This window comes from Symphalangus syndactylus, chromosome 16 (assembly GCF_028878055.3).
Source record: "Symphalangus syndactylus isolate Jambi chromosome 16, NHGRI_mSymSyn1-v2.1_pri, whole genome shotgun sequence".
NCBI classification, from domain to species: domain Eukaryota; kingdom Metazoa; phylum Chordata; class Mammalia; order Primates; family Hylobatidae; genus Symphalangus; species Symphalangus syndactylus.
This window is the reverse complement of record NC_072438.2, coordinates 33455356-33482731: the sequence shown is the minus strand read 5'-3', so window position 1 is coordinate 33482731 and position 27376 is coordinate 33455356. Positions and strand designations below refer to the sequence as shown.

General features: G+C 43.1%; 1 protein-coding gene across 5 annotated transcripts in view; it reads left to right on the top strand.

Moving 5' to 3' along the window:
• The window catches only part of SEL1L3 (SEL1L family member 3), a 152579-nt gene that overhangs the window by 108476 nt on the left and 16727 nt on the right, over positions 1–27376 (top strand). For 2 of the 5 annotated variants that reach the window (XM_055245889.2, XM_055245886.2), the window contains exon 24: positions 7797–8927. The exons of 2 other annotated variants lie outside the window; for them this stretch is intronic. In XM_055245889.2, the coding sequence (XP_055101864.1) occupies positions 7797–7936 (140 nt within the window). In that variant the 3' untranslated portion in view covers positions 7937–8927. Of the gene's footprint in view, positions 1–724; positions 2112–7796; positions 8928–27376 lie in introns of those variants that run through there. One more of the 5 variants, XM_063619747.1, reaches the window with a different exon arrangement.

The window sequence follows — 27376 nt, the reverse complement described above, 5'->3', positions numbered from 1 at the left end:
ACAAATGGATAGATTAGGACTGGACATGGCATTGGAGCATTTGCATAGCTTTTATTTGTGTAGCAGATAATGGAAAGTGAAAGGGGTGCACGTCACCCTCTCTTCCACAGTGAGAAGGAAGTCACTATTGCAAGAAGCTAATGCGAAATCATTTCTCTCTGATTTACCTGAGGAGGTTAACAGGGACCCATCAAAACCTCCCAGGCTTGATGCCCCGTAGTCTGCCGGTTAATAAACTTCACTCATGCAAATTCTGTCCCATCCCTAAATTTGTTGCCAGGTATAGTCATTTATTTTGCATCTTGTCAGTGTTTTCCATTTCAAATTATCTTTGTCATTTTTACTTTGCAGAAATATTGTGATGATTATTACAAATGCAATTCCGTTAGAGAAGCTGAAATTTGTCTTTATGATTTTATGCCAGCTGGTAGCCATGAAAATTCATGGGCGGGTGGAATTGCTTTGATCAGAAGTCATCTCTTTTTTCTGTCTCCGTGCCTTCATTATCAGTCTGTCCACATTCTTGTCTCCGTGTCTCTCCTGTCCTGTGATGTTTTGCTCTTCCTATGTCCCCATAGTTCTTTCATACATTTTTGTCGTTTTTCTCAAACTTTTTCAATTGCTTTCTCCAGCACATACCTAATTCCTGCTTGACCAGCCTAAAGAAGGCTATGTCTGGATAGGATCATAAAAATTATTTAATTCTATGGCCTTTATTTTACAGATGAGGAAACTGAGGCAGAGAGGCGAAGTAGCTTGCCCAAATAAGGAAATAAAGACCAGGAGACCAGACACAGTGGCTCACTCCTATAATTCCAACACTTTGACAGGACCAGGAGGGAGGATCACTTGAGCTCAGGGGTTTGAGACCAACCTGGGCAACATAGCGAGACCCCGTTTCTAAAATAAAATAAAATAAAAATTAGCCAGGTGTCATTGCACATGCCTGCAGTCCCGGCTACTGGGGAGGCTGAGGCAGGAGAATTTTTTGCACCCAGAAGTTCAAGGCTGCAGTGAGCTATGATCACACCATGGCACTCCAGCCTGGGCAACAGAATGAGACCCAGTCTCTAAAAAAGTAGAAGAAAAAAAAAAAAGATTAAGAATGGATGTAGCACAGCAGAATTTCAAGCTTATTTTCAGAATCACAATACTTTAAAACAGTGATTGTCATCTGCCTCAAACCCATTGCCTCTCACATAGGAAATATTTTGAAACATATTTTTTAGTACCTTGAAATGAAATTCATGATAATTAACCCATCTACACACATTTTTAAAAATCCATATAGGGCTCTAATAGCAATATAAAGGGGAAACAAAAAGAAACTAATTGTAATAAAATAATATTGATTTCAATAAGTACATTCTAGCCCAGTGCTTGTTAATTTTAATGTGCATATGAACCATCCAGGGTCTTATTAAATGCAGATTCTGGCTCAGTAGGTTTTGGTTCAGTAGGTAAGCCCTGAGATTTGGCATTTCTAGCAAGCTCCTAGATGGTGCACACACTGCTGTTTGGTAAGAGCATACTTTGAGTAGTAAGGGCCGAGAAGTATAAAAAAAAAGAAAGAGAAAAAAACTCCACACATTTCCAAAATGTGTCCCGACAGTGGTACCCGCAGCCCCGTTAGAACTAATGTTAAGAATTGAAATATGGGACGGGTATGGTGGTTCACTCCTGTAATCCCAGCGCTTTAGGAGTCCGAGGTGGGTGGCTCACCTGAGGTCAGGAGTTCAAGACCAGCCTGGCTAACATGGCAAAAACCCCATCTCTACTAAAAATACAAAAATTAGCCAGGCATCGTGACACGTGCCTGTAATCCCAGCTACTTGGGAAGCCAAGGCATGAGAATCGCTTAAACCCTGGAGATAGAGGTTGCAGTGAGCCGAGACTGCACCACCACACTCCAGCCTGGGCAACAGAGTGAGACCCTGTCTCAAAAAAAAAAAAATTGTAGTAAATTATTTTTGCATTTTTAAAAGTCCTCATCAAAGTGCAAATTTGTCAATAATTTTTATATTTATTTATTTATTTATATATTTTTGAGATTGAGTTTCGCTCTTGTTGCCCAGGCTGGAGTGCAATGGTGCAATCTCAGCTCACCACAACCTCTGCCTCCCAGGTTCACGCGATTCTCCTGCCTCAGCCTCCTGAGTAGCTGGGAATACAGGCATGCACCACCATGCCTGGCTAATTTTGTATTTTTAGTAGAGACAGAGTTTCTCCATGTTGGTCAGGCTGGTCTCGAACTCCCGACCTCAGGTGATCCACCCACCTCAGCCTCCCAAAGTGCTGGGATTACAGGTGTGAGCCACCGCACCCGACCTTATTTATTTGTTTGTTTGTTTATTTATTTATTTATTTATTTATTTATTTATTTATGTTGAGACGGAGTCTCACTGTCACCCAGGCTGGAGTACAGTGGTACAATCTCGGCTCACTGCAACCACCTCCTCTCAGATTCAAGTGATTCTCCTGCCTCAGCCTCCTGAGTAGCTGGAATTACAGGTGCACGCCACCACCCCCAGCTGATTTTTGTACTTTTAGTAGAGGCGGGCTTTCATGTTGGCCAGGCTGGTCTCGAACTCCTGACCTTACGTGATCTACCTGCCTTGGACTCCCAAAGTGCTGGGACTACAGGTGTAAGCCACTGTGCCTGGCCTGTCAATAATTTTTAAGTAGGAAGGTACTCCAGCAGTACAGTGGAGCTGATGGGATGATGGGGCAGGGGAATCGAGGCACAGAGGAGCTGAGGAGAAGCTGCTGCAAAGGCGATGCTGCTCAGAGACCAAGTTCCTACCATATGGTGTCTCCCCAGTGAACTGGTGCACAAGGTCCTGAGACCTGCCCCACAGCTGGGGGAAGACAGGGATGGGTGCATGTAGCAGCCATGGTGTTGTGAAACAAACTTAATAATGAACTCTGGGTGCTGACTGGCAGTGTAAAAAAGAGGAAATGTATTTGAGAGTTAGGAGCCTCCCGTCAGCAGCTTTGGGTGAGGATTGTTGCTATAAGTTAGAGAGCTTTGTCATTTTGTGATTTGCATTTTTTCCAGTCAGTTGTTTTTAAAAATTAATGATTTATAGTCAAGACTTGCAGTTGAGCTGTCCATCCATTTTGTGTTCAGCTCCAACTACCTTCATTTTCCTCCTGAGTTTATATGCTCTGTGATACATAGTTGACACGTCATGGCATTTGCCACATTAAATTGACCTGCATTCAGAAGGCTAGCAGTGCAAGACGGTAGTTAACAGCATCGGTGTGGGAGGCGTGCTGCTAAGATTCTGGCCCTGCCACTAGCTAGCTATGTGACCTTGGGCAAAGGAAGGAGCCTATCTGTGCCTCAGTTCCCTCTTCTGTAAATAGCAGAAATAGTAGTACACCCACTGCCTGTTGTAGTTGAGATAACCAAATGAGGTAACACAATGTAAAGTGTTTAAAACTCCACAAATGGGCTGGGCGCACTGGCTCACGCCTAGCACTTTGGGAGGCGAAGGCAGGTAGATCACCTAAGGTTAGGAGTTTTAGACTAATCTGACCAATATGGTGAAACTCCATCTCTACTAAAAATACAAAAATTAGCTGGGCATGGTGGCGCATGCCTGTAATTCCAGCTACTTGGGAGGCCGAGGCAGGAGAATCGCTTGAAGCTGGGAGGCAGAGGCTGCAGAGAGCTGAGATTGCTCCATTGCACTCCAGCGTGGGCAACAAGAGCAAAACTCCATCTCAAAAACTAAACAAAATTACAAATGTTAGCTGGTAGTTCCCTAGGAATATGTCCTCTGGGGCACTTGACCTGCAATTAAAGCATGCTGACGCTAGGTAACGCCTACACATAAATAGCTTGATTTACCTCAGAAACAGACACAATGACCAAAGCCCAGTATGTTTTTCTTTGCTGTTAGACTCTTTCTAAAACATTCAACATTTTTTTTTTTTTTCGGAGATGGAGTCTCACCCTGTTGCCCAGGCTGGAGTGCAGTGGCGCGATCTCGGCTCACTGCAACCACCGCCTCCTGAGTTCAAGCGATTCTCCTGCCTCAGCCTCTGGAGTAGCTGGGACTACAGGCGACCGCCACCACACCCAGCTAATTTTTGTACTTTTAGTAGAGACTGGGTTTCACCATGTTGGCCATGCTGGTCTTGAACTCCTGACCTCAAGTGATCCGCCCGACTCAGCCTCCCAAAGTATTGGGATTACAGGCGTGAGCCACTGCACCTGGCCCATTCAACTATTTTTTTTTTTTTTTTTTTTGAGATGGAGTCTTACTCTGTCGCCCAGGCTGGAGTGCAGTGGCCTGATCTCGGCTCACTGCAACCTCTGCCTCCTGGGTTCAAGTGATTCTCCTGCCTCAGCCTCCTGAGTAGCTGAGATTACAGGTGTGCACCACCACACCCAGCTAATTTTTGTATTTTTAGTAGAGACGGGGTTTCACCATGTTGGTTAGGCTGGTCTCCAACTCATGACCTCGTGATCTGCCTGCCTTGGCCTCCCAAAGTGCTGGGATTACAGGCGTGAGCCACCGTGCCCAGTCCATTCAACTATTTTTTAAAGCATTTCAACAAAAACATTGGCTGATCTATCAAAAATACCAAGATAGCTCAATTGGTACTTTCAATAGATTAGTCAATGTCTTGATCTTCATCATATATACTTAAATATATAAAGAATATATATTTATATATAATGAACATATATTTATTTTTATATATGAAGAATACATATAAATATACGTATTCCTTCCTTCAAGGGAGCTTGTGTTTGACTCCTGGCTCGCATCCCACCAGGCAGCTCAGTCTTTCTTGCTGCTTATATCTCCTATGGTGGTGGAAAGGTCCTTGGGTTTGGGTGGCCCTAGGGTCATTCAGATAGTCACCAGTCTGATAGCAGAACACACATCACCCTGGGCCTACATTGTTCCCCCAGGTCCACTGGCTTTGCAGCTTCTGGGTCACCTGGGAACTCCATCATCTTTGCCAAAGCCAAGCATCATTAGCCTTTCTTCTCCTAAGTCTTCATTTCTGATTGCTGATGGGGCAAGGTAGATGCCCTGCTGTGGGTACAACCCAAAGACTCCAAAAAGCTCCTTTCCTCACCTGTTGCATCTCAAAAGCACTCTCCTTGTCCACTCTTTGGGAGGGTACACCAAGTGTAATTGCCTTAATTGATCAGGCTTTTGAAAAACAAAAAATCCCAAAGTAAAGTATATATCTGGAGCTGTCTCCACTTCTGCCCCGCCACAAACCTCCCCTGAGACCAAAAATTCACAGAGCCTGGCCAGCTGCCTGAAGGAAGCTAAAGGCGAGAACTGAAGTGGAAAATAGAAGTCACTATTTCAAAGAAAGAGCCCTTCCTTACTAATATCATGTCAACTTTATGTCTCAATAGAATACACCATATAGAGCAAGATTTGTAGAACTGCTAGCTCCTCGGTACAACTAGGTAACCTTTTAAACCAACGTCAACCTATTCAATACATTTATAATTTAAGACAACTCATTCCTTCCAGCTAAGTGGTTAGCCTAATGTTCTTTTAAAAAGAGTAAGGTGATATGTATAAGATTAATTAAACCTCTCCCTGCTGTTTCCTGTCATCTATATTTCCAGCTAATGAGGTTTCTACTAAAATTATAGTAAAATGTCACAAAGTAGTGCTTATGAAGAAAGCAGTAGCCTTATAGTCAGAGAGATTTCATGAGGAGGTTGTACTCTGTCCTATCTCATTAGCTTGACATCTTACCAGTATCTCCACTCCTGAAAAGTGTTTCAGTGACACGAATCTGGTCCCTGCTAGATCCAGAGGCCCAGATGAAGTAGGCATGATCTTACTTATAGCATGCAATTTCTAGGGCTTTCCCCTTTATACCTCCTTTGTGCAAACATTCTCTCATTTCAGGATGAATCCAACATAGTCCCACGTATTCTTTCTTTTTTGCTTCCATCTGGTCAGTCAGCAAGCAGATGTTCTTCCTAACAACAGCAGAGATCAGCAAACTTTTTCTGTAAAGGACCAGATAATAAATATTTTGGGCCTTCAGGGCTGTCTTGGTCACAACTACTTCACTCTGCTGGTAGCTGAAAAGCAGCCATTGTGGCTGGGTTTCTTTCTTCTTCTTCTTTTTTTTTTTTTTTTTGAGACAGAGTCTCACTCTGTCGCCCAGGCTGGTGTGCAGTGACAAGATCTCAGCTCGCCACAACCTCCGGCCTCCCAGGTTCAAGCAATTCTCCTGCTTTAGCCTCCCGAGTAGCTGGGAGCTGCCACCATGCCTGGCTAATTTTTGTATTTTTAGTAGAGACGGGGTTTCACCATGTTGGCCAGGCTGGTCTCAAACTCCTGACCTCAGGTTATCCACCCGCCTGGGCCTCCCAAAGTGCTGGGATTACAGGCGTGAGCCACAGCGCCCGGCCTGTGGCTGGGTTTCTAATAAATCTTTACTATGGATGCAAAATTTGAATTTCATATATTTTTCACGTCACGAAATATTACTCTTTTTCTGTTCAACTGTGTAAAATTGTAAAAACTGTTTTTAAACCATGAGCCATATAAAAACAAGCAATGACTATGTTTGGCCCACGGGCCGCAGTTTGGGCCAGTTCTTGATAATTCTCACTAATGTACAGAAAATGGTCCCCCAGGGAGCAAATAATTCACAAATCACTCCTATTTGGCTCTGGAATATACTCTATAATTTTTTAAACAGCATGCTTATTGTCCTGGTTACCTTGATTCTAGTCCAGTAATAAAATTAGCACACATTCCAGGTGAGCAGAGACAAAGAGGCCACTTTAAAATTAGGCCAGGCTGTGGGGGGCTTGTGCGGTGATTGCAAACCCCCCAGTGGAAGAGGGGGAGTCCTCACAAAGATAATTACTAACTTCCTGTAGAAGCATCGAATATTTTTACTATGCTCTTAGCAAAGCTTTAAATGGTGGCAATGCTAATTATGCATCCTTTCTACATTTACACATTGGCACTTGTTTTTTTTTAAATCAGAAAACTGATTGCTGATTTATCTTGTTACCATGGTGATTTAAACATTACCCTGAGCTTGAAAATACATGCCTTAGTACTTCATTAACTTCCTCAGAGATCATCAGGAAGGTAAATCTTAGGATCAAAGTGGGTTTCAAGATCATCTAATCCAAGACTGTCAATTCACAAGTGACAAAACCGAGGCCCAGGAGACTCAAATATTTTACAACCAAAATGTCTGCCATCTGTATCTATCCCAAGGTCACTTGTTAGCATAAGATAAATGAGACTTGTCCAACCCAGTTCTCCTGACTGTTGCAAAATGGTCTTTGTACCTCATCACTGGGGCTCTAATCACTACATCACCTGCCAGAGTAGTGGCTTTAATGACTTAGAAAGGGCACATCATTCTACAACATCCTGCCCCTCCCCATCGCTCTCCTATTCTTTCAGAAGAGTGTTGGAATCCACGACCTCTTCTGTAGGTACTGGAAGGGGCCCGAAGAATTCCTGCATATATCCAGAAAAGCTGGAAGTTTGGGGACCCATTCTTGAACTTCCTAGAATGTCCCCTTGGGGATGAGCATCGGCACTTGGAGGTGAAACTCTTGAAGGGTTTTTATTTAGAAATCAGATTGTCAGCATGCGGTGGCATCTTCTTAAACTTAGATAATGGGTCCAGAGTTGCCTGGCTAGTTAGTGTCAGGGTCATTAGACTAGATGCATCTCTCCTCGCTTGCCAGAGTCTCTAGGTGTGGTTGTACATTCTGAATGCACTGTTTTGAGTATTCAGCACCTGTTGTGCATGTGTCTCTGCAGCGAGCGATCCCCCTCCAAGACCATCCCAGGCCTCCCCAGACACTGCCACGTCCACTGCAAGTCCAGCTGTGACTCCAGCTGCAGCTGCCTCTGACCAAGACCAGCCCACAGTAACTAATAACCCAGAGCCACGTGGGTGAACTGTGCACTCCAGTTCTCTCCAGATGAGAGAGAATCTTTTCAACAGCTGGTATTGGGAAGCTGGGGCCAGGGCATGATCCTGATAAACACCTTAAATGTCTTGTCAACTGGATGCAAATTTTGCAATTGGTGTCATTTTTTTTTAAAGTCAAATTACAAGGAAGTACCCAGATCAGGCAGTGGTAATACCAAAGGTCATCAAACACATACAAGGAACATCTTGATCATAGGGCACGTGGGGAAGTTTACTGGGCCATCACAGACTTTTGTTCCAGTGATCGTATGTATTAGGAGTCATAGCTTGCCCTATGGCAGATCTGGATTCTTATACACTAAGATGTGTCTTAAGAATCATAGTGCGTGGTTCATCCCTTTATTGAAGAACAGAAAATTATGACTACTCTACAAGGTAGATAATATTTTGGTACCTGTGCTTGCCACAGCCCTGTTCCTCAAAGCCGAATTGATAGATTTCTCTTTGACTTCTAAGACCTAGCAGTTATAAGACACCTTGAAATAAATTGTTTATGTCTGGAAATGCAGGGAGGGCGATAGCTTTGTAAATTGGTTTACATTTTTCTCCTTGAATTTTTCTAGGGTCGTAGCGCTTCCGAATCATTTAATGGCATTGTCGGGTATCTTTTACATTTCAATTGCAATCCATGAACTTACATTTAGAAGATTCTTAGTACTTAACTGTAGTCTTCTCCATGAGTTACCCGTTAGAATAGACTGGCAGCAACGGAATACACAGAAAGTAAGCCTTTAGCTTATAGTTTCATCCCTACCCCTTAGGCCTGAGTCTGTACAGGGATGTGTGTGTCTGTGTGTGTGTGTGTGTGTGTTAGAGAGGAAGAGGAAGAGCAGAATGTCTGTATACTACATGCTGCTAAGGTAGTAAATAAATCAGTAATGCAATATTGTTGGTCCAAACTACTCTTTGCACTACTTTATTTACAGTAGTAAATAAAATTATTTTTATACAATTGACTACTAGAAAGTGTTTTTTTTTTTTCCTTTTTTATAATTACTGTTACCATACAAAGTCTAGAGGTCCATACATTCTCCTTGAGGAGGGGAAAAAGAAAAGTCCTCTTGGTGAGAGGGCTTATTTTTCATAACCCATTAATATTTGCAGATAGGAAGGTGGCAGGAGGCTTCTCTCCAGGAATCCTGAGCTCAGGTCTGGCCTTGGAATGTTCGCACAATATCAGACATTGTTTCAGGGCTTCGTGCTGCTCTGAGCCTGGGCTCTATGTTCATTCCAGGCTAAGCTTGCAGTTCATCCTCTTCCTCCTCCTATGAGTGTTGCTCTTGTTTTAGCAAATGTTGTCCCTCCTATTTGCAAAAAAGCCAGAGGTTGAAGGCTGACAGTCCTGGATTCAAATTCTGGTCCTGTAACTGACAAGCTCAGTAACCTTAGGTGAGTGATTAACCTTCTCTAAGTCTCAGATTCCTGTACTATAAAATGGGGCGATGAAAACCACCTCTTGGGCTTTGTATGAGGCTTACGCGAGATAATATATGTAAAGCCTACAGGATAGGGTCTTGCATTAGGTCGTTCTTGCATTGCTATAACGAAATACCTGAGACAGGGTAATTTATAAAGAAAAGAGGCTTAATTGGCTCAGAGTCCTGCAGGCTGTACAGGAAACAAGGTGCTGACAGCTATTTGACTTCTGGGAAGGTCTCAGGAAACTTTGAATCATGGCAGAAGGCGAAGGGGAAGCAGACATGTCTTACATGGCTAGAGCAGGAGCAAGAGAGACCGGGGCAGGTGCCACAGACTTCCATTTATTTTATTTTTGTTTCTCTCTATAGATAGAGAGATAGAGATCTATATCTATATATATAGAGAGAATATATATATTCAAATATATATATAAATATATATATTTGAATATATATATATTTGAATATATATATTTGAATATATATATTTGAATATATATTTGAATATATATATATTTTAGATAATATTGCTCTGTCGCCTAGGCTGGAGTGCAGTGGCACAATCTCGGCTCACTGCAACCTCCCCCTCCTAGGTTCTGGTGCCTCAGCCTCCGAGTAGCAGGGACTACAAGCATGTGCCACCATGCTTAGCTAATTTTTTGTATTTCTAGTAGAAACAGTGTTTTGCCATGTTGCCCAGGCTGGTCTTGAACTCCTGAGCTCAGGCAATCCGCCTGCTTCAGCCTCCCAAAGTGCTGGGATTATAGGCGTGAATCACCGTGCCTGGCCTATTATATGCTTTTTTATTTTTATTTTTTATATTTTTTGCCACACACTTTTAAACAACCTGCTCTCATGGGAACTCACTATCATGAGGACAGCATCAAGGGGACGGTGCTAAACCATTCATGAGAAATCCATCCCCATTATCCAATCACCTCCTGCCAAGGCCCGCCTCCAACATGCGGATTACATTTCAGCACTGAGATTTGAGCAAAGCAAATATCCAAACTGTATCAGGTCCTAAATATGGTAGGTCATGATTTTTATAACATAAGAAAGAGCAGTCTGAGGGGCCAGAGAGTTACTCTGCTCTGCTGAGATCCTCTCTTCATGGCAAACACACCCATTTCCAACCTGTTGGGAACAGGAGCTGCTGACTGCTCACGGCTACACGCCACACTGGGAATTGCCCTAAGCTGCCAGGATCTGCCCAAGGGCATACCCTTGCAAGAGCAGCCCATGGCCAGTGGCTCCTTGATGTAAGCAGAGTTTCTCAATCTCAGCACTGTGGACATTTGAGCTGGATGGTTCTTTGTTAGGGGGCAGGGTTGTCTTGTGTATTGTAGAATGCTAAACAGCACCTCTGGCCTCTAATTAATGAATGCTGCGGTGGGCACTCGCCACCCCTGCTTCCCAATGTGACAGCCATACACCTCCTTGGGAGCAAAATCACACTCCCTTCACCTTGAGAATGACTGATGTAGGAAAACAAAGGTCCCTTGCCTCAATTTGGAACAGTGCTGAAGGGCAGGGCATTCCAGCTCCGAAACTCCATGTTGGTTGCAACCTCACCGAATGCAGCTTCTCACTTTGCCCAATTCTGCCTTCCTCACGTTCTTTTTTCTTTTTTTTTTTCTTTTTTGAGACTGAGTCTCACCCTGTCACCCAAACTGGAGGACAGTGGCATGATCTTGACTCACTGCATCCTCTGCCTCCCAGGCTCAAGAGATTTTCCAGCCCCAGCCTCCCGAGTAGCTGGGATTACAGGCACCCGTGCCATCATGCCCACCTAATTTTTTAATTTTTCGTAGAGGTGGGTTTTCACCATGTTGGCTAAGCTGGTCTTGAACTCCTGACCTCAAGTGATCCATCCGCCGCAGCCTCCCAAAGTGGTGGGATTACAGGTGTGAGCCACCATGCCTGGCCTTTCCTCTTGTTCTTGCAGGATTTTCCAACACTGATCTCCAGAAATCTTCACACCCAACTCTGTACCTCAATTTCTAAAAACAAACAAACAAACAAACAAAAACCCTAACGTATTAGTTTGCTGGGGCTGCCATAACCAAGTACCAAATACTGGGTAGCTTGAACAACAGAAATTTATTTTCTCACAGTTTTGGAGGCTGGAAGTCCAAGATCAAGGTGTCAGCAGGACTGATTCCTTCTAAGTCCTCTCTCCTTGACTTGTAGATGACCGTCATCTTTCGGTGTCTTCACGTGGTTGGTCTCTCTTCTGCGTGTGTCTGTGTCTTAGTCTCTTCTCATAAGGACACCAGCCACATTGGATTAAGACCTACACACATTTGTTGGGGGGAGAGGGTTGTCTTGTGCATTGCAGAATGTTAAACAGTACCCCTGGCCTCTAATTAATGAATGCCTGCAGTGGGCACCAGCGCGTGGTGGCTCACGCCAGTAATCCCAGCACTTTCGGAGGCAGAGGCGGCTGGATCTCTTGAGGTCAGGAATTTGAGACGAGCCTGGCCAACATGGTGAAACCTTGTCTCTACTAAAAATACAAAAATTAGCTGGGTGTGGTGGTGCACGCCTCTAATCCCAGCTACTCGGGAGGCTGAGGCATGAGCATCGCTTGAACCTGGGAGGTGGAGGTTGCAGTGAGCTGAGATCGTGCCATGCCATGGCACTCCAGCCTGGGTGACAGAGCGAGGCTCCGTCTCAAAAAAAAAAAAAAAAAAAAAAAAAAAAAAAAAAAAGACTCACACATATGACCTCATTTGACCTTAATTAACTCTTAACTCTTAAAAGGCCCTATCTTCAAATACTGTCACATTCTGAGGTACTCGGTGTTAGGACTTCAACCTGAGAATTTGGTGGCAGGACAAAATTCAGCCCTTAACCACCAACAGCTCTTACACCATGGGAGGCTGGTTCCCGTCCAGCATATGGACTAATTCATGGGAGCCATCCTGGTCTGCTCAGCTCCAAATGAGGTTGGGAAATGCTGGCACGGTTCTGGGGTCAAACCTGGGTTCAGGTGAAGCTGGTAAGCTAATTGTCAATTCATGTCCCACCTTAGACATCTGTCCTCCGGGGATTTCTCAAGGCTGTATGATCTGGGTCCAGCACACACCTCAAGCCCCAACCTTCCTCTTCTCTCTTTAAATTCTAAACTGAATTTCAACAAGCCTAGTATCCAAGCTGGCTGGAATAGAACCCTGCACAGTAAAGGCAACGTGGGGTAGGGGGGAAGGAAAAAGGAAGTAGGAGGTATGAAAGGAAAATAAATATTGGGACCCCAGAATCACTAAGCTAAAAGGAAAAGTCGAGCTGGGAACTGCTTAGGGCAAACCTGCCTCCCAGTCTATTCAAAGTCATCCCTCTGCTCACTGAGATGAACACATATCTGATTGGCTCCTTTGGAAAAGCTAATCAGAAACTCAAAAGAATGCAGCAGTTTGTCTCTCGCCTATCTGTGACCTGGAAGCCCCCCTCCCAGCTTCGAGTGGTCCTGCCTTTCCAGACTGAACCAGTGTTCATCTTACATATATTGATTGGTGTCTCATGTCTCCCTAAAATGTATAAAATCAAGCTGTGCCCTTACCACCTTGGGCTCATGTCGTCACGACTTTCTGAGACTGTGTCACGGTGCGCATCCTTGACTTTGGCAAAATAAACTTCCTAAATGGACTGAGACCTGTCTCGGATATTTTGGGTTAACAGATGGTAGGGTACAGAGGTGATATTCAGCTACTTCCCTATTGTCCCCTCCACTTGGGACATTCTTAGACCATAGGTTACAGACCAGTAGGTTGAAACAAATCCAACCCACAGATATAATTTTTTGGCCCACTCAATATTTTTAAATTTTTCAATTAATTGCTAACATTGTAAAATCAAGGATTTGGGGCTTCTCCTAAAAACTCTAATGATGTGAAAAAACTGGGCTTTCATTGCTGCATGGCGAGAGTTAGCTGAGGCTGACTAGGTCCGCCCTTTTTAATTAGAGTCTGTCCTTTCTGATTTGCTGCAGTCCCCACCATTCCCTGTTGCTTTACACCTAGTCCATTTATTCCTTTATGCAGGCATTTGGGTTCATAACTCATGGTTTGAAACTTCTCTTCATTCTGAATGACTTCATTGTGACAAGTCTGAGAGAGATCTCCAAATTCATTTACTGCTTAATCATTTCCAAGCTTTTGGGAGCTGGGGAAGCGGTACTCTGGTAGTCTTTCTGTTCCCTGATAGAGGGAGATGCCAAGTTGTAGGTCATTTGGAGTCTCAATAAAGTGTCCAACAAAGTTGCAAGACAAAATGCCAATTAAAAAAATATTAGCGTTTTCCTACACCAGCAATAACTAACTAGAAAATTAAATACTAAGTAATATTAAATGTAAGTAAGATTTCATTTACAGTAATGACACATTTGTAAAGCGTCTAGAAATTAACCAAACTATGAACTCATTAGATGTTTATCGAGGAAATTTAAAAAGTCTACTCCTTGGCCAGGCGTGGTGGCTCACGCCTATAATCCCAGCACTTTGAGAGGCTGAGGCAGGCAGATCACGAGGTCAGGAGTTTGAGACCAGCCTGGCCAACGTGGTGAAACCCCATCTCTACTAGAAATACAAACATTAGCCAGGTGTGGTGGCACACACCTGATTGCACCAAGATTGCTTGAGTGCAGGATGTGGAGCCCAGCCAGGGCAACGTGGTGAAACCCCATCTCTACAAAAAATACAAACATTAGCCGGGTGTGGTGGTGCATGTCTGTGGTCCTAGATACTTGGGAGGCTGAGGTGGAAGAATTGCTTGAGCCCAGAAGATCAAGGCTGCAATGAGCCAAGATCGTGCTACTTCACTCCAGCCTGAGCAACAGAGCAAGACACTGTCTCTCAATAAATAAATAAATAAATGCTTCAAATGAATTAAAGACTTAACTGTGAAAGGCAGAACTACAAGGCTAGTAATAGAAAACGTAAGAAGATTTGGTCAGGCGCGGTGGCTCATGCTTGTAATCCCAGCAATTTGGGAGGCCGAGGCAGGCAGATCACTTGAGGACAAGAGTTCGAGACGAGCCTGGCCAACATGGTGAAATCCCATCTCTACTAAAACTACAAAAAAAATTAGCCGGGCATGGTGGCAGGTGCCTGTAATCCCAGCTACTTGGGAGGCTGAGGCAGGAGACTCACTGGAACCCAAGAGGCAGAGGTTGCAGTGAGTCAAGATCACGCCACTGCAATTGAGCCTGGGCAATATCTCCAAAAAAAAATAATAATAATATAATATAATAATAATAATAAATCAAAGAAAATGTAAGAAGATTTTACACATTTTGAATGACAAAAGATTTCTTAAATAGTATATAAAAATACAGATTTCTCTTCTTCAAAAATGAAGGATTTCTATTCAAGAAAGAACACCACTGACAAAGCTGGTGCGTTTAGGTGTGAGAGTTGCAACATCCCACACCTAAAGTATCAACATCTAGAATGTGCAAAGAATGTATGTTAACCACAACAAGGGGCAGAACCTCGTAGAAAAAATATTCAAAGCACAGGAACAGACAATCCCTGGAAGGAGAAAATCTAAAGACTTAAAGTAGATGAAGAGCTGCTCAACCTAACTTGAAGTCAAAGAAATACAAATTAAAATACAAAGATGTCACTTCATTCCCATCATAAACATTAGAAATATAGGTAATATGGCCAGCCTCGGTGGCTCACCTCTGTAATCCCAGCACTTTGGGAGGCTGAGGCGGGCAGATTACTTGAGGTCAGGAATTCGAGACCAGCCTAGGGGTAGCCACCATGCCCGGCCACTAGGAACTAGATTTATGCACAGCAACAGATATGTTGAAAAGGTTAGAAATAGCCAGACTTGGTGGCTCACACCTGTAATTCTAGCACTTAGTGGGAGGCTGAGGGGGGAGGATCACTTGAGCACAAGAGTTTGAGACCAGCCTGGACAACATAGTGAGACTTCGTCTCTATTAAATTAATTAATTAATTAAGTTAAAAATGTATTGATGAATGAAAAAATAAGAAACTGAATCAGAGCTATATCTCAATACCAGTTGTGTACGTTAAAAACCAACCCCCTAAAGGATACTATATATGTACATGTGTGAATGTACGCTTATATGTATATATACAGATTTGTGTTTCTACACACACACACACACACACACACATTTTTTCTTTCAGAATACACACATGGATTTTTTGTTTGTTTGTTTGTTTTTTGACGGAATCTCTCTCTGTCACCAGGCTGGAGTGCAGTGGTGCGATCTTGGGTCACTGCAACCTCCGCATCCCGGGTTCAAGCGATTCTCCTGCCTCAGCTCCCGAGTAGCTGGGATTACAGGCGCGCACCACCATGCCCAGCTGACTTTTGTATTTTTAGTAGCGACAGGATTTCACCATGTTGGCCAGGATGGTCTCGATCTCTTAACCTCGTGATCTACCCTCCTCGGCCTCCCAAGGTACTGGGATTACAGGCGTGAGCCACCACTTCTGGCCAGAATACACACATGGCTTTAAATCATCATTGCTGCTATTCACATTTTGGACCAGATAGTTCTTTGTTGTGCGAAGCCGTGTGTACATTGTAGGATGTTTAGCACATCTGTGTGGCCTCTCTCTACCTAATGCTAGTAGCACCTACTCAGTTGTGACAACCAAAAATGCCTCCAGACATTGTTTTTTTGTTTGTTCTTTTTTTGTTGTTGTTGTTTTTTTGAGACAGAGTCTCTGTCACCCAGGTGGGAGTGCAATGGCGCATTCTCCACTCGCTGCAACCTCCGCCTCCTGGGTTCAAGCGATTCTTCTGCCTCAGCCTCCTTAGTAGCTGGGATTACAGGTGCGCCCCCACCACGCCTGGCTAATTTTTGTATTTTTTTTTTTTTTTTAGTAGAGACGGAGTTTCTCCATGTTGGTCATGCTGGTCTTGAACTCCTGACCTTGTGATCTGCCTGCCTTGGCCTCCCAAAGTGTTGGGATTACAGGCGTGAGCCACTGTGCCCGACCAACCTCCAGACATTGTTAAATGTCTCCTGTGGTAGAGGGAGCCAAACTGCTCTCGTTAAGAACCACTCATCTAAACCATATGTCAAATGCATTAGTGTGACCACTTAGGTTCTCAGAGGCAGGGGTTGTGAGAGGAACTGTGTGAGGAAAGGAAAAATATTAAAATAAAACAAGAGCAGAGTCTTGCACACAATGGTTATGATGTGCAATGAACTGAGGAGAATGATTACCTCAACTATGGGTAGCTGAGGTCCAAATACAAGAAATAAAGAAAAACAAACTAAAATTGGCCTCAGTCCTCTGAATTGGTGTATGTTTATTGGTATTCAGTCAGCCACAACCTGAGTGTCTTTGAAGGCAAAGAAATTTAGTGCACAATATAATCTTTTGCACTTTGGCTTTCACTGTGACTTTAGACAGAGTGACGAAGCCTCGGTGTTTCTTTAATGAGATGTACGAAAGCAATTTTTGAAGGGTGCAAAAGCTTTAGTGTCAGGAAGACTGTGTTGGATTAACCATTAGACAGACAAAACCTGTACTGCAGCTTTCAGTAAAGCAGACAGCAAACACTGCTGGAAAACAAGATCAGCCCCAAGGGACTCACTTGGATTTTGCAATTAGAAACAGCCAGAAAGAAGCCTTTAAAAATAAATAGTACAGTCATCCCCTCCATACCCATGGGTTCCGCATCTGTGGACTCAACCAGCCTTGGGTCAAAAATATTATTTAAAAAAGTTGCAAGTTGGGTGTGGTGGCTTATGCCTGTAATCCCAGCACTTTGGGAGGCTGAGGCAGGTGGATCACTTGAAATCAGGAATTCAGGACCAGCCTGGCCAACGTAATGAAACCCCATCTCTACTAAAAACACAAAATTAGCCAGGTGTGGTGGCACGTGCCTGTAATCCCAGCTACTGGGAAGGCTGAGGCAGGAGAATCACTGGAACCTGGGAGAGGGAGGCTACAGTGAGCCAAGATGGCACTATTGCACTCCAGCCTGGTTGACAGAGGGAGACTCTGTCTCAAACAAACAAAAAAAAAGCAACTGTATTAAACATGTACAAACTTATTTTGATTGTTATTTCCTAAGCAATACAGCGTAACAACTATTTACACAGCATTTACATTGTATTAGGTATTATAAGTAATCTAGAGATGATTTAAGGTATATGGGAGGATATGCATAGATTGTGTGTAAATACTATGTCATTTTATATCAGGGACTTGAGCATGCAAGGAATTGAGGAAGGTCCTGGAACCAATCCCCACAGATACAGAGAGACTACTGTATTTTTGTTATGGACTGAATGTTTGTGTCCTCCCAAAACTCAAATGTAGAATCCCTAATTTCCAATGGGATAGCATTTAGAGCTAGGGCCTTTGGGAGGCCTAGGGTTAGATGAGTTCATGAGGTTTCAGCCGTCATGATAGGATTAATGCCCCTATAAAAAGAGATGCTGGAGAGCTTCCTCTCTCTCCCACATATGCGTCAAGGAGGGGCCATGCAAGCACACAGCAAGATGGCGGCCACCTAGAAACAAAAGAAAAAAGGCTTCAGGATAATATGTACCTTGCTAGCACTTTCATCTTAGACTTCTCATTCTCTGGAAGTGTAAGAAATAAAGTTCTGTTGTTTAAACCTAGTCTGAGGCTGGGCGTGGTGACTCATGCCTGTAATCCCATCACTTTAGGAGGCCAAGGCAGGCAGATCACAAGGTCAGGAGTTCGAGGCCAGCCTGGCCAACATGGGGAAACCCCTTCTCTACTAAAAATACAAATATTAGCTGAGCATGGTGGCACGCGCCTGTAGTCCTAGCTACTCGGGAGGCTGAGGTGGGAGAATCACTTGAACCCAGGAGGCAGAGGTTGCAGTGAGCCAAGACTGCGCCATTGCACTCCAGCCTGGGTCACAGTGAGATTCTGTCTCAAAAAAAAAAAAAAAAGAAAAAGAAAAAAAAGAGTAGCATGTTATTAAAAGGTACTAATACTCAATAAGAAAGCTTCAGTGGCTATTAATATTAGATAAAATAGACTTCAAGATAAGGAGTATTACAAGAGACAAAAAGGTAGTAGGATGGAATATATATATATGCCCACTAACAAAGTATGACAAATATATAAAGCAAAACTTGATAGAAATGGGAAGAAATAGACAAATCTAAAAAGTTAGAGATTTTAATGCACTTCTCTCAGTAATAGAACAACTGAAAAAAATGGTAGGTTTACAGAAGATCTGAAAGACACTATTGACATCCTTAACCTAAGTAACACATAAAATATCATGCCCAACAATTGCAAAATACACTTTCTTTTCAAGGTCACATGGAACGCTCACCAAGATGGACAATATCTTGAATCATAAAACAAGTCTCATTCAATTTCAAACTATAGGAATCTGGCCAGGTGCATTGGCTCACACCTGTAATCCCAGCACTTTGGGAGGCCGAGGAGGGTGGATCACCTGAAGTCAGGAGTTCGAGACCAGCCTGGCCAACATGATGAAACCCTGTCTCTACTAAAAATACAAAAATTAGCTAGGCGTGGTGGCGAGCCCCTGTAATCCCACCTACTCAGGAGGCTGAGGCAGGAGAATTGCTTGAACCTGGGAGGTGGAGGTTGCAGTGAGCTGAGATCGTGCCACTGCACTCCAGCCTGGGCAACAAGAGCAAAACTCCATCACACACACACACACACACACACACACAAAATCTTATGGCATATATTATCTGACCACAATGGAAATAAATTGAAAATCAACAAAAATAAAACAGCTAGAATAGTTAGAAAATAAACAACTTGCTGCTAAACAATCCACTGGTCAAAAACATAAATCACAAAGGAAATTAGAAAATATTTCGAACTGTCTCTGGGTTTAAAAAGAAAAAAATAAATAAAATATTTTGAACTGAAAGATAATAAAAACAACATCAACGTTTGTAGGATTTTATAATGTTAAATGTTTATAAGAAAACAAGTTAGATCTCAAATCAATGATACAACGTCCACCATAAAAAAAAGATTAAGCTAAACTTGAAGAAAGCCGAAGGAAAATATAATAAAGAAAAGAGAAGAAATTGGTGAAATTGGAACCAGAAAAAAATAAAGACAATCAATAAAATCAAGAACTGGTTATTTGTGAAAAAAAATCAATAACATTCATTTTAAAAGCTCTAGAGAAAAGACACAAAATTCCCAATATCAAGAATAAAAAGGAGCCATCACTTCAGATCCCACAGACATTAAAAGAGTAATAAGAGAATATTATGTGGTAGCTCACACCTGTAATCCTAGCATTTTGGGAGGCTGGGGCGGGAGGATTGCTTGAACCTAGGAGTCCAGGAAAAACCCGGGCAACATAGCAAGACCCTGTCTTCATAGAGAGGGGAAAAAAAAGAATAGATAGCTTGACTAGCCTGTAATTTATAAGAAATTGAATTCATGGTTAAAATCTATGAAAATCTTTTCCTAAAAAGAAAATTCTAAGCCCAGATGGTTTCAGCAGTGAATCTATCAAACATTTCAGGAAAATATACTAACTGTACACAAACTGAATCCATGAAACATTTTAGGAAAATATATCAACTGTACACAAACTCTTTCAGAAAAATAGAAAAAAGAATACTTCTGAACTTATTAGGTTAGTGTTACCTTAATGTCAAAATCAGATAAAATATTACAAAAATAGTAAACAAAACTCAGATTAATATTCCTCATAAACATAGATACAAAAGGCTGGGCATGGTGGCTCACACCTATAATCCCAGCATTTTGGGAGGCTGAGGCGGGCGGATCACCTGAGGTCAGGAGTTTGAGACCAGCCTGACCAACATGGCGGAACCCCGTCTCTACTAAAAACACAAAAATTAGCCAGGCATGGTGGTGGGCGCCTGTAATCCCAGCTACTCAGGAGGCTGAGGAATGAGAATCACTGGAACCCGGGAGGCAGAGGTTGCAGTGAGCCGAGATCGGGCCACTCCAGCCTGGGAGACAGAGTGAGACTGTCGCAAAAAAAAAAAAAAAAAAAGATACAAAAATCCTTAACCAAATATTACCAAATTGAAACAAGCAATTAATGAAAAGAAGAAGACATTATGATCTAGTGTAGTTTATCTCAGGAATAAAGGTTGTTTAACATTTAAAACCAATCGATATAATTAATTGTATTAACAGACTAAAAAAGGATAAAACCTCATCTCAATAGATGCAGATAAAGCATTAGACAAAATCCAATGTTCCTTTATATTAAAAACACATAGCAGGCTGGGCACGATGGCTCATGTCTGTAATTCCAGCACTTTGGGAGGCCGAGGTGGGCAGATCACCTGAGGTCAGGAGTTCGAGACTAGCCTGGCCAACATGATGAAACCCGGTCCCTACTAAATATACAGAAAAAAAAAAAAATTAGCTGGGCATGGTGGCATGTGCCTGTAATCCCAGCTACTCAGGAGGCTGAGGCAGAAGAATGGCTTGAACCTGGCAGGTGGAGGTTGCAGTGAGCCAAGATCGCGCCATTGCACTCCAGCCTGGGCGACAGCCAGAGCGAGACTCTGTCAAAAAAACACAAAGCACAAAAAACAAAACTCCAGCAAATTAGGAAGAGAAAGGGACTTCCTCAATCTGATAAAAAGTGTCTATAACAAAACCTGCAGCTACATTATACTTAATGGCAACAAACTGAACACTTCCTCCCTAAGATTTGGAACAAAGCAAGGATGTCTGCTATGGCCAGTCCTATTCAGCATTGTACTGGAAGTCCTTTGTAAAAACAAACTGGCCGGACGCAGTGGCTCACATCGGTAATCCCAGAACTTTGGGAGGCTGGGGCGGGCAAAGCACAGGGTCAGGAGTTCGAGACCAGCCATGGTGAAACCCCGTCTCTACTAACAATACAAAAATTAGCCGGGCGTGGTGGTGTGCACCTGTAGTCCCAGCTACTAGGGAGGCTGAGGCAGGAGAATGGCTTGAACCTGGGAGGCAGAGGTTGCAGTGAGCCGAGATTACGCCACTGCACTCCAGTTGAGCAACAGAGTGAGACTCCGTCTCAAAAAAAAAAAAAAGCTAAGGAATATATATATAAAAAAATACTATAACAACTACATGATCTTATCAGTGTTGTAGAATCCAAAGTCAACATAAAAAAATTATGTTTTGATATGTTAGCAATAAACCATTGAATGGAAAAATTAAGAAAACAACTATTTACTAGATCAGCACACAATAAGAAATACTGAGGGATGAGTTTAACAAAAGGCTTACAAGACCTGTATTCTAAAAACTGAGAGTATTACTGAGAAAAATTAAAGAAAACCTAAATAAAATGGAGAGATATATCATCTGCATAAATCAAAATACTTAATATTTTCAAGATGTAAATTCTCCCCAAATTGATTTTATAGATTCAACGCAATGCCAGTCAAAATGTGGCAAAATTTTTCTATTTTGTAGAAATTTCCAAGCTGATTCTAAAATTTATATGGAAGTACAAAGGACCTAGAATAGCTAAAGCCATGTTGGGAAAAATAAAAAAAGAACAAAGAGGACTCACCAGGCACAGTGGCTCATGCCTGTAATCCCAGCACTTTGGGAGGCAGAGGACGGCCGATCACTTGAGGTCAGGAGTTTGAGACCATACTGGCCAACATGGTGAAACCCCATCTCTACCGAAAATATAAAAATTAGCCTGGCTTGGTGGTGTGCACCTGTAATTCCAGCTACTTGGGAGGCTGAAGCAGGAGAAGTTCTTCAACCTGGGAGGTGGAGGTAAACCTTCCAGTGAGTCAAGGTGGCACCACTGCACCCCAGCCTGGGCAACAGAGCAAGACTCTGCTCGACTCCCCATCACACACACGCACAAAGAACACTTAAAACTCAATAATAAAAGACCAAAGACCCAATCCAGTACAAAAAAAAAAAAAAAAGTGGTGGGGCGGGAGGCAAATAAACTGAACAGCCTCTTCACCAAACTAGCTATGAGGATGGCAAAAAAGTACATTGAAAGTAGGCTGAACGTCATTATTCAGTGAAAATTAAAACCACATTGAGATACCACTACATATCCATTATCATAGCTAAAGTTAAAAAGACTAGCGTTGGCAATGACTTAAAACAACTGGAACTCTCATTTACTGTTAGCGGAAATGTAAAATGGCACAACTAGTTTGGAAAACACAGTTTGGCAGTTTCTTAAATGTTACACATACACCTCCCAAGTTAGTATTGTCAGGTAAGGGACATATTTTAGACAAATAGTGAATAATTTGTCAATATAGGCTCTAAATATTGCACAGGATATATGTATCCTAAAAAATTACTTCTTATTTATCTGAAATTCAAGTTTAAATGGATGCCTTGTATTTTTATTTGCTAAATCTGGCAAATCTACTTCCCATACAACCCAGACATTTCACCTCCATGTAATTACCCAAGAGAAATAAAAATATGTCCATGTGTACACCAATGTTCACAGAAGCCTTTCTCTCTTTATTTCTCCCTTCCTTCCTTCCTTCCTCTTTCTTTCTTTCTCTCTCTCTTTCTTCTTTCTTTCTTTCTTTCTTTCTTTCTTTCTTTCTTTCTTTCTTTCTTTCTTCTTTCTTTCTTTCTTTCTTCTTCTTTTCTTTCACAGACTCCCACTCTGTTGCCCAGGCTAGAGTGCAGTGGTGTGATTTCCCATCGCTGCAACCTCCACTTCCCAAGTTCAAGTGATTCTCGTGCCTCAGCTTCCCAAGAAGCTGAGATTACAGACACGCACCACCATGCCCAGCTAACTTTTTGTATTTTTAGTAGAGATGGGTTTTCGTCATGTTGGGCAGGCTGGTTTCAAACCCCTGAGCTCAGGTGATCCACCCGTCTCGGCCTCCCAAAGGGCTGGGATTACACGCATGAGCCACCGTACCCAGCCCATAGCAGCTCTCTTTGTAATATGTCCCTAACTGGAACCAACCCAAATGCCCGTGAACAAGAAGTCTGGATAAACAAATTATGGTATATTCATACAATGGCATGTTATTCAGCAATAAGAAGGAATGAACTATTAATACACACATAACACAGATGAATAATTATGCTGCGTGAAAGAAGCCAGACCAAGAAGAGTACCTATCAAATGATTCTATTTAAATATAATTCTAGAAAATGCAAACTAACCTATAGTGACAGAAAGCTGACCAATGATTGCCTGGGCCAAGTGTGGGGGTAGAAGGCAGGGAGGGAAAGATGCTTTTTAAACTTCTGGGCATGATGGATACACTTACCATCTTGATTGTGGTGAGGATTTTATAGGCATAGACCTATGCCCAAACTCATCAAATCATATTTTTCAAATATGTGCAGCTTATGATGGGTCAATTGTACCTTAATGAAGCTGTACAATTTTATTTGTAATATTCTTGTATGAATTTACTCTGTATACAATAGTTTGTGAAACTCCATGGCCAGTAAAACAAACATCTTACTCACTTAGAGAGATAGGATCAACAAATCTAAAAGCTAAATAAAAGCACAAGTGTTAAACAAGATGAAACGGGAGATAATATTTGTAAATATTAAAGCAATGTGTTTTAATTTCCCTTTGAACTCATGTTCCTTTGCAGCTTTCTTGGAGACAGCCCTGACACTTATAACTAGAGAGCTGAAAAGATCTGTTATCTGACTTTATTTTATTTTTTGAGACAGAGTCTTGCTCTGTTGCTTAGACTGGAGTGCAGTGGTGTGATCTTTCCTCACTGCAACCTCCGCCTCCCAGGTACAAGTGATTCTCCTGCCTCAGCCTCCTGTGTAGCTGGAATTACAGATGCATGCACCACCACGCCCGGCTAATTTTTGTATTTTTAGCAGAGATGGGGTTTCGCCTGTTGGCCAGGGTGGTCTTGAACTCCTGACCTCAGGTGATCCGCCCACCTCGGCCTCCCGAAGTGCTGGGATTACAGGCGTGAGCCACCGTGCCTGGCCGTAGAGGAATCTTTTAACACCCATGAAAGCCGGAAGTGGGGCCTGTGAGAGAGAGGAAATGGGTGAAAGTGCTCAGAAGCAAAGTCAAAACCAAGAGAAGGGACTACAGGTTTATTGAGTGCAGATGTTAGCATCAGAGTCTGGCCCAACGACTAGGTAGTATAAAGACATTATACACATCACCACAAGCAGCTGGCAGGCTCTACCCTTACATCTACTTACAGAGGAATTGTGAGTATGTGTTGGAGGGATTCTGAGAGAGAAGGCATTTGACCCAGAGAAATGGAGCATTAGCCAAAGGCACTGTGTTAATTTATTATATCGGACTAACTAGTTTCCTCACCCTACTCCTCTATGCATCCCCATCGATGTCCAGAAGATGCTCACTCAAAAAAAAAAAAAAGTTATAGACAAAATAAAGAAAATGCATTCCAAATGCACACCCAAGTGTAGTGGAAATAAATTTGCAACCCCATTACCAATATAATACGAGAAATATTTGAAGGCATTCAGTAGCCGGGCTCGGTGGCTCACCTAGCACTTTGGGAGGCCCAGGTGGGCGGGTCACTTGAGGTCAGGATTTCGAGACCAGCCTGACCAACATGGTGAAAACCCGTCTCTACTAAAAATAGAAAAATTAGCCAGGCATGGTGGCAGGTGCTGAGGCAGGAGAATCGCTTGAACCTGGGAGGAGGAGGTTGCAGTGAGCCAAGATTATGCCACTGCACTCCAACACTCCAGCCTGGGTAACAGAAACTCTGTCTCAAAAAAAAGAAAAAGAAGAAGAAGAAGGAGAAGGAGGGGAAGAAGAAGAAGAAGGAGAAGAAGAAGAAAGATGTCAACTTAAAATCACAAGATTTATGAATTTATAAAGGATAACTTGATTTCTTATGATAGGTTGCAACATTGCAAGCTGAGAAGTGGAGCCTCTGATTGATACTGAATGCAGGCATGTCACCAGAGGAAGGGTGGACCGGGTTTTATGCTAAATGGGTTGGCTAAATATATGTTTTGTTTTGTTTTTGTTTTTGAGATGGTATCTTGCTCTGTCATCCAGGCTGAAGTGCAGTGCTGCACTCTCAGCTCACTGCAGCCTCCACCTTCCAGGTTCCAGTGATTCTCCTGCCTCAGCCTCCTGGGTAGCTGGAATTACAGGCATGCGTCACCACGCCCAGCTAATTTTTGTATTTTTAGTAGAGAAGGGGTTTCACCACATTGGCCAGGCTGGTCTCGAACTCCTGACCTCAGGTGATCCACCCGCTTCAGCCTCCCAAAGTGCTGGGATTACAGGTGCAAGCCACCGTGCCCAGCCTAAATATATGTATTTAACAGGTTATAGGAGAAGCTACAAATACTCATGAAGGGTGGTCACGTGCATGCGTGGTAAGCAAACGTGTTATATACACCCCATGTTCACTTTGGGGTGGAGACTTAATATTAAAATGCAGTAAAATTAGGTCTATATGTCAAACGGTGAAACAAAGACGCTCTGTGTACAGCCTCCATAGACCAGCCAGAACCAGTGCATGGTTGGTGGTCATTTATCAGGAAGGAATGCTTTGTAAACCAGTCAGCTGTCATGTCAAAATCTCAAAACCGGAGGGGAGTCCAGCCGCGGCATCAAGAGGTTAATTGAAGTCAGCAGAGGAATCTTCCATTCTTTTATTCTAAGGCTTGTTTCTGTTTAATGGCTGGGGAAAAAAAAAAACGTCTGGTGGCAGTGAGGAAGGGGACTCACTGAAGTGTGACTGACTTTCCATCTTGTCATGGTCGGAAACTTAGTATCTGTGAAAAGTTTTTCTAAGGTCTCCTTGGCCAAGAAGAGTCTGTTCAGTTGATCAGGGGGCTTAGGATTTTACTTTTTTTTGAGACAAGTCTCTGTTGCCTAGGCTGGAGTTCAGTGGCAGGTTCACTGCAGCTGGGCTCAAACAATTCTTCTGCCCCAGCCTCCCAAGTAGACTCGGAGTTTTGCCATGTTGGCCAGGCTGGTCTTGAACTCCTGACCTCAAGTGATCCTCCCACCTCAGCCTCCCACAGTGCTGGGATTACAGGCATGAGTCACCATGCCTGGCTGGATCTTACTTTTATTTCACAAGAATAACTGGTAGTATTAAGTGCAAGATAGCCATAGGTATGGGGGCTGAGCCTTGATGGACGGGCAGGATTTTGGACAGGTAGGTAGGAAAGGCCATGCCAGGTGGGAAGAACTGATGAGCAAGGGTGTGCCTATGGTGTTTCAGGGAACAGTGGGAGACAGAAAGGAGCAGAGGGCTGCTGTTGATGAGAATGGCCCATGGTGCCCAAGTGGTTAGCATGACCCAGGAAATCAACTGTGAATGAACTCAGAAGAGGCAGCCTCTCTACAGGCCTGGACTTGCCTTCTGGAAACTTTGCAAATAGAAAGCCAGAGAATGTGGCCACCAGAACGAATGTCAGTTGATTTCTCCATGGGTCAAGAAACTGAAAGTGGCCATCTGATAGCTTGCAGAGCAGTAAACAGCTTGAGCATCACTTACGGAAACCCAGATTATTCTTCAGGGGACAAGCCTGGGGTCTTAGAAACACTAATGGTCATTCCCGTTGTGGTCAACATAAGAAAACCTGGGACTTCAAACAAAAGATGGCTGGCACCCTGTAAGGAGAGCTCTTATTTTCTAGTGTCTGTTCATTCCATGAAGACTACATACTGGATTGAGTTCTGAGAACCGGCCTGGTTCATATTTCATGTCGCCTCCTGTGGCCAAGCCACTCAGCCAGGCAGAACATCTTGCTGAGGGCCCACAGAATCAGGAAGGGTGTTAACCAGTGGGCTGTGATGCATGGGCACAGCCTGTTTCCCGACACTGTTTTTAATTAATTAGCCATGACAGGCACCCAATCTCTCCCCTCCGACTCTGGCCTCCCATCCTGGGATGCACCCCAGGTTTCCTGTCTGCACCTGGAGTGCCAGCGTGTCTCAGGGAAATGCTAGTTTGTGAAGCCCCTGTCCTATTCTTCCCCCAACATGGCGCAGAGATTGTACATGCCAGACTCACAGCTTTCAAGGACAGGAAGAGG